The sequence below is a fragment of the Scophthalmus maximus genome, chromosome 17 (genome assembly GCF_022379125.1).
Source record: "Scophthalmus maximus strain ysfricsl-2021 chromosome 17, ASM2237912v1, whole genome shotgun sequence".
NCBI lineage: Eukaryota > Metazoa > Chordata > Actinopteri > Pleuronectiformes > Scophthalmidae > Scophthalmus > Scophthalmus maximus.
The window spans coordinates 8,690,062-8,704,622 of record NC_061531.1 but is presented as its reverse complement, the minus strand read 5'-3'; the positions used below and the strand labels follow the sequence as shown (position 1 = coordinate 8,704,622).

Sequence of the window (14,561 nt, the reverse complement as noted above, 5' to 3'; positions counted from 1 at the left end):
AAAACAATCTGAAAAACAGAAGAAAGAAAGGGGAGAAGAAAAGAAGCAGCGTGGGGTAAAAGGGAATCACATTGTTCTTTTTTTTTTTTTTCCAAGAGCAGTTAACATATATATATTTTTTTACTTTTTTATTTTATAAAGAAACCGTTACTGCAAAAAAAAATTCTGGATTTTGCACATTGTTTGCCTAAATTTTTTTATACTTAACAGAAAGGTTGGGTGTAAACAAATGAAGTGTTTACTTTGGGAGGAATGATGAAGTGATTGGAATTTAGAAAAGACATGGTAACTGAGGGGGATGGGGTCGATGGACGGAGAGAGCAAAAGTTTAAGTCAACAAATAATCCAGAGAGGGATCCAGAGGGGGAAATAATGGAATTATAACAAGAGGGAAGAGAGAGAGGGGCAAAGCAGAGGAAGACATTGGTGGAGGATGGTGTCGGGAATCATTCTTTCCATTCTTTCTTGATAGTGAGGCTCCAGTCCCAGGAGAGATGGTCGTGTTTGTCGTCATCGGTGAACTTGGACTTGATGTTGTAGGTGCCGCGGGCTAGCATCCCCTTGGGCGACTCCTCTATGGCGGTGAGGAACTCGTACTCCTCCTTTGGTCTGGGCCCATAGCTGCCGACCATGTAGTCCGTCTTGTCCACTACGTATTAGAGAGGGAGGGAGAAGTGGTTGTGACAACGTGCACATCCTCAATTACCAGAATTAATCAGATTTTATAACAGAAATTATGCCTAGTAAATTGCTTGTTACAGAGAAGAAATTTTGTCAATGCAGATTAAAATTATAAATATTTTTTTTTCTCGTCCTAACGGGCAATAAATGGGACTTACATTAGGGCTGCAACGAAAGATTATTGTTATTATCGATTTATCTGCCCATAATTTTTCTCGATTAATCAATTACGTTCTTTGGTTCTTAAAATGGTGAAAAACGTTGATTGTGTTTCTTAAACCCCAAGATGATGTTTTGTTTTGTCCACACATCAAAGATATTTAGTTTAGGGTCACAGAGGAGCAAAGAAACCAGAAAATATTCACATTTAAGAAGCTGATATCAGAGTATATTTACTTTTTCTTCTTAAAAACTACTTGAGCCGATTACTAATGGATTAATCGATTAAATGTTGCAGCTCTTCTTTACACTACAAGTCACATTCAGCCACACACACACACAGCTTCGATACATTGCATTTTCTATCACACAGACTCTCAGACGTTCTCATTTCTGAGACCAAGAACAAGTCAGTTACTGTAAACATCTAGAACGTGTTAGTAAAAACTAAAGCAAACGCATCCTTCTCTCTGGTAAGTAAAGGCAAACAGCTTGTCCATGAACCTAAACATACAGTGTGACATACATTGTTTTAATTTCACTGGAAATTAAATCAATTTGGGAACTTTTTAAAACCTGGTTTTAAAGAAGTAGTTAAATATTTTGGGAAATAGGGTATTTCACTTGCTTTCCAAGATTTATATAAGAAGATTGATGACTCATGTGTGAGAGCTGTGTCCATCTTCTTGTACAAGTCTCCAAGTCAGAAGAAACAAACATATCTACCTAAAGGAACTGCAGATTCAATAAAATCCTTTCGACAGCTTTACCTTTAACCCCGGCCCTGAATGACTGCTGAACGTACTTCAGGCCTGACACAATCTCCCTGTTGACCTGAAACAAAAATAGCAACATGTTACATCTCCACGCCTCGCAACAGTTTCAACACAACAAGCCGAGACAAAAAACAGAGACCCCCTCACCTTGAAGTTGATCTTCAATCTGTATTCGACTCCCTCCTTCAGCACAAATGGGTTCTTCCTGAAGTTATCCAGGTCTCCTGTCAGGGAAGAACAATGCAGCAGGGACAGAGCAGTCAATGAAACTGACCACCAGGTGGCGTAAGGCTTCTAGTGAGCCCAGCTCTGCTGCTGCTGCTCTTCTGCAGTTCACCGTAACCACCAGGGGAGGGCAGGAGTGCGACCAGGGAACGACTCTCACACAGGACACAGGAATGATTCCATTACTAATTACAGACTAATGACCCAGCTGGTCATTAGAATGTGACTTGTTCATAACTAATTTTACTATGAGCCAATTTTTCCTGTGTGTCTGTTGTAAGGACACGCTGGAAGTCTTTCTTGTAAGTAAAGATCTTTCAGAAGTCAACTAGTGATGATCCCGATTTCTTTTTCAAATGTTTAGAAGTTTTGTCCAGATTCCAAACTGCCCCATCTGCTCTACTCACCCTGCAGATCAAGGACCAGAGGGTGCGGCGCCGCATCACACACCAGAGTCATCCGCGTCACCTGGACGTTGGGGGCATTGGGATCTAAGACGGAGACGGAAATCACAGAATTATAAAGACGATTACTGTCCAATCGCCATTTTACCTCAATAAATATTGGAGATCACAAATGGTCAATCCAGAACCTCACTAATTTAATTATTAAACTTATTTTCTGCATGCGATTACATTATACCCAAAACTTTAAACTCTGACAAAAACCTTAAGTTCTTTACTCTGTCCCTGTCAGTACTCTTCCACTGTCTGAAGACAATTTCAATTTGGAATTTGGACTGCCCTTTCTGCTCAACAACACAAAATGCCACCAAGACTGTCACATCCACACATTTTGAAACCATCGCATGACTGACAATACTGTTCACACGTCTGTATGTGAGGTCATATGCTCTGACATGGTGTCAGAATCTGCTTCTATGGTTTGTTATTCACATTCATTATTTGTCTTTATATTTCCCTCACTCAAGATTTCGGTAAGTAACGGCAGTCGAATAATGAAATGTATAATGTTTTTATGGGTGAAAAAAATATGCATATTCAAAACTATCTTTGAATTTTTGTAATCTTAAAACAATGATCAGTTTTACTTTGTTTTCACTCTGTGTTTAGTTGACTCATTTAAAACTTATAAAATGTCTTAAACCTCCAAATATACCAAGTAATTTAGCCATTGTCAAAATCTTTTCATATCAGTACCAATATTTGACATGATATATTAAATAGTACAGTACTAAAAACACTAAAATCTTTTCTATTTCTGTTTTTAAAAGCGCCCTCTTCAAAGAATGCATCTATTGTCACCTTCAAACAAACGTCAATGAGCTTTGGCAAAATAAAATGACAGTATAATGGAAGCAAATGTATGATCAGGCAAAGAAGCAAATAAATCTATCCCGTCATTTGGTGATAATTTTTTTTGCCCATCTAAGAGTTTTTAAACACTCATGTGTAACTCAATTGTTGTCACATGTAATAACAGAGGTTTGATTCCCTGCAGTATTGGTAGAGCGAACACGCAGAGCGGCCGGCTTTATTGCCTTTGGAAAGAATGTTGTGGGGGGACACGCACACATGGACCCACAGCAATGTTTTTTGCTGCAGGGGACTGCACTGAATGATAAATCACAATGTTTGCTGTGAGTTACTAGCTTCCCGGTTGTTCTAGAAGATGGCGAGTTAGCGTAAAGCGCTCACTGACCTTCGACCACACCAGCGTTTCCCAGCAGCGCCTCCTTGTACTTGCGCAAGCTCTCGTCATCCTTGTCCAGCTCCTGGATCTCCTGCAAGCTCTTCTGGGCGGGGGGTTTGTAGTTGACCGCCGCGTCGGCCTCATCATCGACCGTCGCAATCGCTGCCAGCTGCTCGGGTGTAGGTTCCTGCTCTGCCATGGTGCTAACCGCAGCAGGAGAAGTGACAGCAGAGAGGACCGATTAGAGGACAGGACTGATGGCAGGTTTCAACACAACACACCACCTTTCTTCCTTACTTCTCTTTCCACCCTGGCTTATTAGACATGCGGCTGGGGGATATTTATTACAGATTAGCCATCCTGAAGAACGCCTCAGTGAACTTTGACTCTGGCAATGTAAAGCCGCGGATCACGTAGAAACACTAGAAAACAGATCCTTCAGTTTACAGTCTATTTATCCAGATGCTTTGATTCTCTCAAAGCGCACAAACGAACACAAAGGGAGAGACGAGAGCCAGGACACCTGACGTGACGTGAACCTTCTTCACAGTCTGGTTTGGTCGTGAAGTCAGTTTCTCTGAGGCCACGGCAGTAACATACAGCAGAGGCCCAGTGGTCTGAAAGATGATTATCTGAGCTCTACTCCTCCTCACTAGCACAAACTGACAGCTGATGAGCAGCAGTGCTGACAATGGGACATCTACACCCAGCTGCACTGTCTCATAACAGTCGCCGCTCATTAGAGGCGAGGACGCTGATTCGGAGCAGGGACCGGCCATTACGGGGAACATCTTCCATTTTCTAACACCGCAGACGCTAACTCAATTGCTGCTCGTAAAACACTGTGGAAAATAGAGTTATCTGTTGACGTCTGTTGCGCATGTGCAGGGGATAGCCTGAACAAAACTGACGGAAACCTGCAAAAGCCAAGAGGCAGCTGAATGATGATGACGATGATGATAATACGCTCATCAACACCTTTTTTGGTCGTCTGCCATCTCAGAACAACACAATCAGTCTAATGTTTTGGATTTGAGTTGACTCCACCTACATACAAGGTTTGTCAATGTTTGTTCAGGGTTCATAAGTTGGATGTACTTACTGTAATGCAGACAGAAATGTTTTTTTCTTCTTCATTTCAGAGGAGGAGTTATATGTGTAGATTTTTTATTCATGTCACATTATTCATGTTAAAAAAGGGCTCAAACCAACTCGTCCGGAAACAAAATAGATCCAATGCCTGAACGCTCGGAGAAAATGAGAGGCGAGGCGCCGTGTTGCAGAGTAACAGGAAAACAGGACATGATAACAGAGAAATGCAGCCACATCATTCATTCTTGAAATATCAGGGAACAGGTTGTTTTTCCGCTTCCGTCTACTCGGTTCTGGTTGCGCGAGCCCTCGGCCATCGCGGTCACAGAGGAGGAAGCTGCTGGCTCAAATAAGACGGATGTGTTTCTGCTGCGGCTCCGCTACAAAAACAGGATCTCTGAGGACACGGGGATGAGCGTAGTAGGCTTCTTCTGCATTTAAAAGTACATAAAGGAGCAAAAGGCTCAGGGCGACGTCTCTCAGCTGAATGTTAAACATATCAAGGTAACTAAATCTGGCATTGAATGCCTAGTCAGATTAGCTTTTGATTCAAGAGCCGAGACAATCTCTGGTTACAGCGTCTCAAAACGTGAACATTGACTTGTTTTCTTAGTCTTCTGTGGCAGTACAGTGGAAATCTTTGTTTTCCTCTGTTGGTCAGGAAATAGTTTACATAATCTTAGACTCTGGGAAAGTTAGTCCTAGCACATTTGACTTTTTTTTTTTTTTTTTTTTTAACTTTTTTGAAAATGTACATTGAGGTTTCTGTGTGAACTTCATTCAGGTTCATCAGAATTTCACCCAATCAGGTCCTAGTGATCAAAACTCTCTACTACTAGTCTTACTAATGATAACCAGCCCTGATGAATACAGAATGGGTCATGAGATTTGAGAATATTTAACAAAATAAATGCAGAAAACTAGTGGATTTCATGAGGCAATCAGGTGTGAGCTGAGTTACCACAGACTGTATGGTCCCTTTACTGTGGAAGTATAGTATCAGTGCAGCTTCCCTATAGTCTTCCACTGATAAAACATGGCATTTTCCCACAGATGCATTAGCCAAACTGGTCAGAATTGTGTTACGCAATGTCTGCAACTAGCCACGTCATTCACAGATGCCACCAATGTAGTAAAGCGTTGATCCAGCTAAATTGCAGAACCACATGCTCCATAAAATGGATTAGTTCTAACAATATTGACATCACCACCCGCATAATGATGCACATTCTTTCTGGCTAACCCTGCTCAAACAATGCGGGCTGTGGATAACTGGCCACATGCTAAACAGAAAGGAAAAGGCCCCGTTCATTGTTCAGTCCCAGTGTCTGCTAGGAGACAACGCAATGTCATGAGATCGTGCACACGGTCGACAGTCGTGCTGTTGAACAGCTCAGAGCCCAAGTTACCTGCATGCAGCAGCGCTCATAATCTGTTTGCTTGACTGGACTTAACAGTGCAGTTTTTCCAAACACCGGGCGTGCCAGCAGCTGAGGCCCTCCGATTAGACCCCGTTCCTTAGCAACACCACTGAGCGGTGAGATTATTGAAGGAGGGATTACAGCTAATGAGGCATTCAGGGGCACGAGAGAGTGGAGGTGTCATCGGGCAGTGACACATTAAGAGGATTCTCTTGACAGGAGCCGTTAGTGTCACTAAGACGGTACTAAAGATAATTGGTCAGAGAGGAATCCCTGTGGGATGATACAGCTTTTTGAAGGGGAGTGGAAGAGTGTGTGTATGTGTCCTTTAAGGACAGGTGTCTTTCCATCTGTAAACTAATGAGTGGTCTTAAAAATCATTGTGATTTATGGACAAAGATATCACAAAACTTTGCATTGTATAAACTAATTGATTAGTCATCAAAATCCAACGAGTTACAGTTCAATCTAACCTTGAAAAAACTACAATAAAGTACTAACAATGACCTCCAAAGCCAGCATTACAAAATAAATATGAATATTAACGGATGAGGCTAGAATTGGATAAAATTTAATTTAGTTAATATTGCCAACTCAGATCTTGTTGATCTACAAATCTGTACATTAACATTTTCATGTTTCATCTAATATATGTTGCAACAATTCTCATCCACATATTTGAAAAGAATTTGATGCATAATAGTTGATGTTTTGGTGTCATCATACTGATGTGAAGAGCAGCAGTAGCACCCGATAAGATTATATTTTTCCACTTTAGTGTTGATTTATGTTTCACTGCATTACCCGAGTGGAGAACAGAGCAAAAAGCACAACAGCTGCAAAAGCTGGAGCTGTGCCAAACAGGAACTGTGATTTCTGTTTGTTTTTTAAGAAATGAAACTTTATGGTGACTACGCCATAGAGCGTATCTGTATACCACTAAGCACCAAGACTTGATAATACAGCAACCAAGTAGTAGCACAGACTTTTTACTTCAAGCTAAAATATATGCATGTCGGGCTGCAACCAGGTCTCGTCTGTCAAGATATTGCTGCAAACTTCCCCTTTGGGGCAAGAGCGTCATGATTCATATCCTGTCGAGCACTGCACCATTTGCTGAAGAGCTGGGGCACAAATCGTCCTCTGAACAATATACCTGTCAGGATAAGCCATGCTGATCATTTTGTAATGAAATGAAAAGACACTAGCACTTGCCAGACGTAAAGTCAGTAGATAAAATCGTGCTCGTTCCCACCAAGTTGAGGATGTAGTGCAACACATACCAAAGCTAGGGGTTGCGCCAAGAGCTCTTGGGAGAGCTGATGCAATGTAGAGGAAGTCAACCTCAACAGACAGAAGAGAGTGAGTTTGTGATTAACTGACAGAGTCAAAAGCTACTATTGGCCCAACGCTTTTAAAAAGGGGCAAGATAAGATCGATTTTGCGGGATGTCCATAACAGAAATGGATTCGTCAGTAAAGAAGACGGAGCTAATCACAATGAACGTGGCCAACAAAGAGAGGTGGCTCTTGGGGAAAGAGAAACAAAACATGCCTCTAACCCAGGAAGGACCAGAAGCAGTAGGAAGCTTTAAAAATAGCCGCTGAGAAATCCCTGCGTACAGCAGCAGGAAGCCGCGAGTGAATGGACGGCCAAGGTGCCAGCTGAAAGGTCGGGGCTAATCCCCCTGCTCAATGGTGGTTTCAGTGACATGCCCAGATCCAGTCTGCCTCCCTGGGCAGCAAACAGCCTCGGCGGAGGGGGCAGACTCTACAAAATGCAGGTTTACAGCTGTATAATGATTTTTCTTCAAAAACAGCCTGATATTATACAACAGGCGGTAACATCACGTTTTACAAGAGGAATTCGACCAAAGTACGGTTTGAAAAGCAAAATTCAGTTTCATAGTCTTTTCTTTGACAGAAAATGCTCTGGGTGAGGGGACCACACAATGCGAGGGGGAAAAAGGGCCAATCGTAATTAACTCCCACTGGTCCGTGTGTGTGTGGGTGGAGAGCTGGCGAGCATCCCGTTCCCTGGACCTATTCACCCGAGAGGCTGAGCTAAAACAGAGGAGGTGACCGACATGATGAGTCTTCATGGTCGCCTCTGCGAATTTCTTATGCTGTGTTATGAATTAGACTAACGCTAACCAACCACAGCATTCACGAAAAAATGCACGTAGTCATTCGGAATGAAAAGCATTGGAGGGGCGATGCACATCCTGCTCGTTCGCACAAACAAGCGGACAATTCTCAGCAGCGGGCAGGCGCTCTGCTCAAATCCGGCCCTGTTCTGGATGCCAAAACTGTGTGCATGGGCCACATACCCTCCCAAGAGGGTATGTCCAGACGATTGACTTTTGGAGATGATCATTAGTGCGAGGGGTGGGGTATGTTTTTGAGAAATTTGTACACACACACACACAGGGGTGAAAACAAGACCCCCCCCATGCTGACGTTCAGGTCGATCAACTTGTTGCTTCAGCCAACGCATGGAAATGTATGTACAAGATAATTTGAGCAACACAGTTTGGTTCAGACCCGCGGCTCTGACCTTTGAACACTTCACTCCGAGCTGTTGAAACTTGTGCGCAGCTCATTGTACAGATGTCAAGGAGAACGCCTGCGCTGAAAACGTTACATGCTGATCCTTCAGTGGTTCATTTTGACCTGCCTGAGGCCAAGCCGGAGGAACCTTCACGAGTCAAATGAGACGCCCAGCGCCTGCTGCAGATCCTCCGGCTGAGATAAAGCAAATGAAAAGGCCGTGATGGAAATCTGTCATCAGGAAAATTCCTCCAGACTCTGATGATGAAAAATAAAGTGGCCTGAGAAAGGACCCGCAGGACTTGGAGGGATCGTTGTCAGGCCCACAGGACGCAGAGAGAGGATTCACAGTTTGGTTGATCTCTTTAGAGTAATTACTTATCAGCCGCTGGGCTGAAACATCACACTTGCAGTGACTCACTTGATGCACTTTCGTTCTCAGAGGATGAGATCTATGAGATCTACGTGCACTCGACCATAAAAGCCTTAAAAAAAATGAAGAAGAAAAAAACACTGCCAAAATGGAGGTTGATTTTTGAGGTGTGAGCATTCCGTTGCCAATTCAAACTATGAGACACGAGTTCCAGGAAGTGGCAGAAACCGTTCCTCTTATAGCACATGACGGCCGAGTCGCCATCACACAGTTAAAGTAGACCAAAGTTCTCAGTTGTAATACCGGTTGTAGTCCATGTGTTTAATCAATATGCAAGTTATGTTGAACAAGTGGATGCAGTGGCTGACGTTACAGTTACTTAACGACCAACAATGTGAGTCCAGGTCGGGCTCAACACCCGGAAACGAACTGATGATCGCTTCTTTTACTTTCCACTACCGCCGGACAACTTCATAACCACTTGGCCATCAACTGAGGCAGTTTGAGAACGCTACACTACCACAACACGCTGATGAATCTGCACTTTACAAAAGAAGGCACAGCCGTGACCGTGGGAAGATGCTCGTCGATGAACACATTTGCTCACAATCCACGTTCGTGTAACGTCGTAACTTAGCCAATACGTCACTAACAAGTGCGTAAACGCGTGCTAACTTTGCCACAGCGAGCTCGTGGTTCGCTTGCTAGTCGGTTAGGAGGAGTTAATAGGAGAGTTTAACTCGTGTTTCATCAACTCTTACCGTTTTACTGCTGTTCGGCTGGGACACGCTCCTGTGAACGGTTGCGAGCGTTGAGGGAAATGAAGCGGCGGAGGAAAATCGGAGGCATCGGCCGCTAAACAGAGGACCACATCCGGTATGCCGCCTTCAAATTAAAAGCTGATAGACCTAAAAAATAAATAAACATGTTTTGATGTTAACACTTTTACTGAACAAACAAAATGCATTTAATGCTATCATTTTTGAATAAAAGATTAGAGTACTCCTTCTTCCACTGCTGTTCAAACTTTATTCGACATATTTTTATATAGGAGCTTTTAGTTTACTTGGTATAAGGGAGTCATCAGATAATTTACTGCTTCGCACTAATTTAAGTACAATTGTGTCATTTCCTTGACTAGTTCCATTTGAATGTTAATTTATACTTATATACTACTGCATTTCAGAGGAAAATCTCATTTTTATTCGACATTTATCAAATTTTCCATCATCCATCTAAAAATCAAAAACAGTTCATTATCCGCATTTGTTTTTTCACCTTTCTCATATTTGTCAATTATATGTATATACCTTCATGTTTTCCCGACCAAACCTTTTACATGCAACAAACTACTTCTACTTCAATTAAGCATTTGATTAAGGTTTTCCTTCATTAACAGTCATACATGTTAGAGTGCTTCATTGGCTGACATTACGTCGTCGGTTGTTAAATGTATTTTGTCCACATCTATGTGAATGCTGTGCAAACGTACAAACATTAATTCGTCCGAACCAAAGAAAGCCTCAATCGTGAAAACCAAACCGGAAGCTTTATTTGCTAACAATGAAACCCTTGTGCCTGTAAACACGCGTCGGACACGCGTGGACTTGGAGATATGCACTGCAAACCTCACAAAACGCTGCTTTCAGAGGTTGAGATACTTTAACCTTTGTTCACTTCTCAGTTGAAGCACATTCACAGACGTGACCTCTACAGCACAGCAGCTTATCAAGCGGCGGCGGCACAAAATTGCACGAATCGGTTCATTCCTCAGGCGTGGCAAGCAGGTACAGAGGACAAGTACTTGCCAGAAACCGTTGGCTCAACTTGACACGACTATAGACCATATATGGTTGTTGCCAGACTGTATATGAAAGTGCTGCTGTAGAGCAGGACGACATCTAGTGGTGTTGGGGTGCATTACATCAGGGAGTTACTGAGGGAAGTTTCTGATCCTACGTAACAATTAAGCTTGATCACTTCGTTTGTGAATTTTTATAGTTGACATCTGGTATAAAGCTGGACCTTCATTGTTTTAAATAAAATTAAAATTTGTTGCATATAATCACAACACACCGGAATGGCCAATAAATCTATTTAGTATTGCAAAACATCAATCCCCCACACTATTCAAGAGCTGGCCAAGTGCTGATTTTATTCCCTTGTCACCGACGAAATTCACTTGATGCCAAATAGAAAAATCATGACAAAGTCAGTGGGGGTCATAGGACCATAACAACTAAAACAAAATATATAAAATCAGCCAATTTAAGTTACACAAGTAATTACGGCAAATAATAGGAAATTTTCTTTGGCAACATAAAAACAAACAGCATTTGGTGAATATGCACTGCAGGTTTTATTACAAGTCTCAGTAACTACAGAGTACATGAAAGAACTGGGAACCCCCAATTCACATCAACCTACAGTCAAAACCATGTTCATGAGGAAAAAAAAACAAATAAAACATAACTGGTAAAAAACACTTCGGAGCATTTAAAAAGGAGTTGGAACAACAATTTCAATCACACCAGAGGACAACCAAGTGTAAAATATTCTGCACATTTTTTAACGTCCACCCTTCTGTGCAGACAGGAAGGGATAAGAACCCAGGGTTCCTCCACTCTATGTGGTGTCCATCTGAGAAAACAAAAGATTGACGTTAGACAACTGGTAAAACATGATTATTTGTGATAGGCACTGTATTGACAGCTGAACATACCCTGGCATTGTAGGCGTCTAACTGAGCGTCGAGTTCCTCTGCTGACAACTGCTGCTTGCTGTTACCGCCACGGCCACCTCGCCCCCTTCCTCCTGGGCCGCCCGCACCACGTCCCCCTCGACCTCTCTGCATGCCGCCCCTGAAGCCGCCCCCACGATTTCTGTTCATGCCTCCACCACCTCTGTTTAGACTGAAAAAAAGTATGTACGTCACATAAAGCATCCAATACATTTGAAAGTAAAGTTTCTCAAAAAGAGAGCTAGACTCACCCCTGCATAGGTCTCCTCTGTGTGTCAATCTGTGATGTGACAAGCTGTATGCTCATAGGCCGCCCTACAGAGACAAAGACAATTTAATCACTATTGGGCAGGGCAGCATAGAGTGGCCAGACAGAAAACTAATGTTCTTAAATCACCTATCATAAATAATGGTGATTACATAACAAAGTCAACTACAGCAATTGTTGTATTCAATGTTTGGGGCATACCATCGAGGGGGATGCCGTTGTACTGTTTCATGGCCTTGAGCGCGTCTGCTCTCCTTTCAAAGTGGACATCTGCAGTTCCCAGGCTTCTTCCTGATCGGTCATAATGAACAGCAGCCTTTTTCAGGGTCCCAAATTCAGCAAAAAGTTCCTGAAAGAGAAAATCAAATCCTGAGCAGTTGTCCCTTCGCGCCATCCAGTTTGGAAAGCAAATACAATAAAAACAAACGGGTTAAGGGAAAACCAAAATACCTGAATGTCTGCATCCGAGACGCCAAAGTCGAGATTGGAGACGAGGAGCTTCCCTCCAGTTTCCACGCCAGCTCCTCCGCCACCCCCAGCAGCGTTGAAGCCGCTGAAGCCGTTGTCGAACATGTCGTGCTGCCACTTATCTGGAAGCTGTTTAGGCTGCAACAGACGAAAGAGAACGCACCTGCTGACTTCAGGATCCCCTTGCCTCTGTCAATCACAGAGTCCACACGGATGGGTGTTGGGGCAAGCAGGGGCTCCACTTCCAACAGGGCCAGGGTACTCAGCTCCCCCGAGAGGGTCCCCAATGTTCCCTGCCCACCCCACCACTACAAGCAAGTGATCCAGTTCAGACAGAAGGACATGCACAGGACAAATGTTGCCATAAAGGCAAGGGGATGGGCTGCTTATCACCTCTGTGTACACACATATTGTAAACAACAAAGGCATATGCTGAGAACATGTACATCAATGGTCCTAAGCTAAAAGCTGGCTACGGTTACCCCACCACCCAAACCCCCTATGTTAAAACCCTGAACAGCTTGTACCCAAATTGCCCACTGTACTCTTGCCATCTGCGCCTCCACCAAAGGCTCTCCTGATACGATCCTCGGGTACACAGGGGGGAGGGGGGTCGCCATCTGAAGCAGCGTTGCCTCCAGCGTTGCACCGTGTTTCCTGGTTCTCCCAAGAGTTCTTTACCAAGCCACGAAACTGGCGTTCGTGAAGGGGAATTGTCCATAAGAAAATGGGGATTGGCCAGAAGAAAAAACAAAAACAAATAGAAAATGGCCGGCTGCCCCCTCTCTTCGAGAGCGGATTATCTAAGCGTCCATTTTGAGGCCACGCCATTTTGATTGGGGTTTTGTTGTGCTCGTCTAGATATTCATACACTAAAGGAGCGAAGATTTGCCTCACATGAACACCATCAGGGGGTTTGAAGTCCACTGATCCATCCAAGAGCAACCGCCACACTGGTCGAAAAGCCACCACACGGGCCTTGTTGTGAAACCCGCCAGCCACTCCCGAACAAAAGGCCACCAGGACGCCGCACCGGGACATGGACAAAAACTATGCTCCAACAGTGGTGGGGGGCAAAAAAATCATTTGAGGGTGAATTTTCTCGATGAAGTGACTTCCTCTCACCGTCATCGACCTGACAGTCGGGGGGGAAAGCGACTCTTACTGCCCGTGGAGGACTAGCTATAATCTAAGGTGCTGGATTCAAAATGGCGCCGCCGAGGCCTTCACGATCCAACTTTAGTTGGTAAGGCAAGACGGCGACTCTCGCTCTCCCGAGTGGCCTCTTCTTGGAAAACGATGCAACACTTATCGGTGGTGGGAGATGGGGGCAAGCTATGCGCACAACTTCCGTTAAGGCTAAACCGCAAACTATAGAGCTCCCCTCCGAGGGAAACTCGGCGGTCAGCGATCATTATATTAGCTTGACTAGCAAGCTGGCTACAGGGTTAGCTGGCAAGCTAGGAGAATAGAAGGACGTCACCGAGGCATTTTCAGGTTTGCCGAAGGTTTTTTTTTCCTTTTTCTGCCCATTCCTCTATTTTTCTCATACCCTGCTGTAAGGCGTTGGTCTGCCTCTACCGCGGTTCAGGTTCTGTCGGCTCCTCATTGGGCCGGATCCACCGCCTCGGCCTCCAAATCCTCCGCCGCCGCCGACTGCTGCTGCTCCACGACCAGCGCTTCCACCGCGGCCGCCTCCCGAGCCTCCGCGGCCTCGGCCTCTTCCACCGCGGCCGCCACCTCTTTGTTGCCTGTTCTGCTTGATAATGTCATCTAGAGACATATCCATCTTATCGGTCATTATGCTGCCCCGGTAATGCTAAACTGTAAACGAAGTTTAAAAAAAATACACCCTAGACTCGGTTGGTCCCTTTCACAGCTCAGCGTTCTCTGGCCCGACGACAAAACACAATGAGCTAGCGCACGTTGGCTATATATGGACTGCTACAGCACGTACTGCACGTAAACCTGACGTCATCACGCAATACGTGGAAACAAGAAACACACAGGCGTGGGCTACCGTCAATTAATGCTACTACATCATGTAATTTCACAGGCTCACTTTATCAACATGACTTCTCCATGTTTTTGCTTCACAGATTCAAGCTGAAATGATTATTCAATTCATCGACAGCAGATTCGAAAATCTGAAAAGA

The 14,561-nt window shown here is 44.0% G+C and overlaps 2 protein-coding genes across 3 annotated transcripts; both read right to left on the bottom strand.

The window, feature by feature from the left end:
• Nucleotides 1-188: 188 nt before the first annotated feature.
• arhgdia (Rho GDP dissociation inhibitor (GDI) alpha) lies at nt 189-9,837 on the bottom strand. The gene is made up of 6 exons (XM_035614273.2): nt 9,691-9,837; nt 3,504-3,697; nt 2,249-2,332; nt 1,764-1,840; nt 1,611-1,674; nt 189-649 (listed from the first exon to the last, which is right to left on the bottom strand). Exons 2-6 carry the CDS (start codon nt 3,691-3,693, stop codon nt 447-449), a joined length of 618 nt encoding a protein of 205 aa, XP_035470166.1. The 5' UTR covers nt 3,694-3,697; nt 9,691-9,837; the 3' UTR covers nt 189-446.
• Nucleotides 9,838-11,264: 1,427 nt separating this feature from the next.
• Nucleotides 11,265-14,328, bottom strand: alyref (Aly/REF export factor). Of its 2 annotated transcripts, none has more exons than XM_035614271.2 (6): nt 13,958-14,328; nt 12,388-12,543; nt 12,139-12,286; nt 11,921-11,984; nt 11,652-11,841; nt 11,265-11,569 (listed from the first exon to the last, which is right to left on the bottom strand). In XM_035614271.2, exons 1-6 carry the CDS (start codon nt 14,204-14,206, stop codon nt 11,555-11,557), a joined length of 822 nt encoding a protein of 273 aa, XP_035470164.1. In that variant the 5' UTR covers nt 14,207-14,328; the 3' UTR covers nt 11,265-11,554. The 2 variants fall into 2 exon arrangements, with proteins under 2 accessions (XP_035470164.1, XP_035470165.1); XM_035614272.2 differs by lacking the exon at nt 13,958-14,328 and adding an exon at nt 12,933-13,950.
• Between the last annotated feature and the right edge of the window lie 233 nt (nt 14,329-14,561).

Excerpts from the sequence above, each read along its gene's own strand:
- alyref (XM_035614271.2), bottom strand. The coding sequence starts at position 14,206 with ATGACCGATAAGATGGATATGTCTCTAGATGACATTATCAAGCAGAAC. Across the intron at positions 12,287-12,387 it reads TCTCGGATGCAGACATTCAG|GAACTTTTTGCTGAATTTGG; the intron begins GTATTTTGGTTT and ends TTTCTCTTTCAG. Across the intron at positions 11,842-11,920 it reads CAGAGGAGACCTATGCAGGG|TCTAAACAGAGGTGGTGGAG; the intron begins GTGAGTCTAGCT and ends ACTTTTTTTCAG.
- arhgdia (XM_035614273.2), bottom strand. The coding sequence starts at position 3,693 with ATGGCAGAGCAGGAACCTACACCCGAGCAGCTGGCAGCGATTGCGACG. Across the intron at positions 2,333-3,503 it reads AAACGCTGGTGTGGTCGAAG|ATCCCAATGCCCCCAACGTC; the intron begins GTCAGTGAGCGC and ends TCTCCGTCTTAG. Across the intron at positions 1,675-1,763 it reads GATTGAAGATCAACTTCAAG|GTCAACAGGGAGATTGTGTC; the intron begins GTGAGGGGGTCT and ends TTTTTGTTTCAG.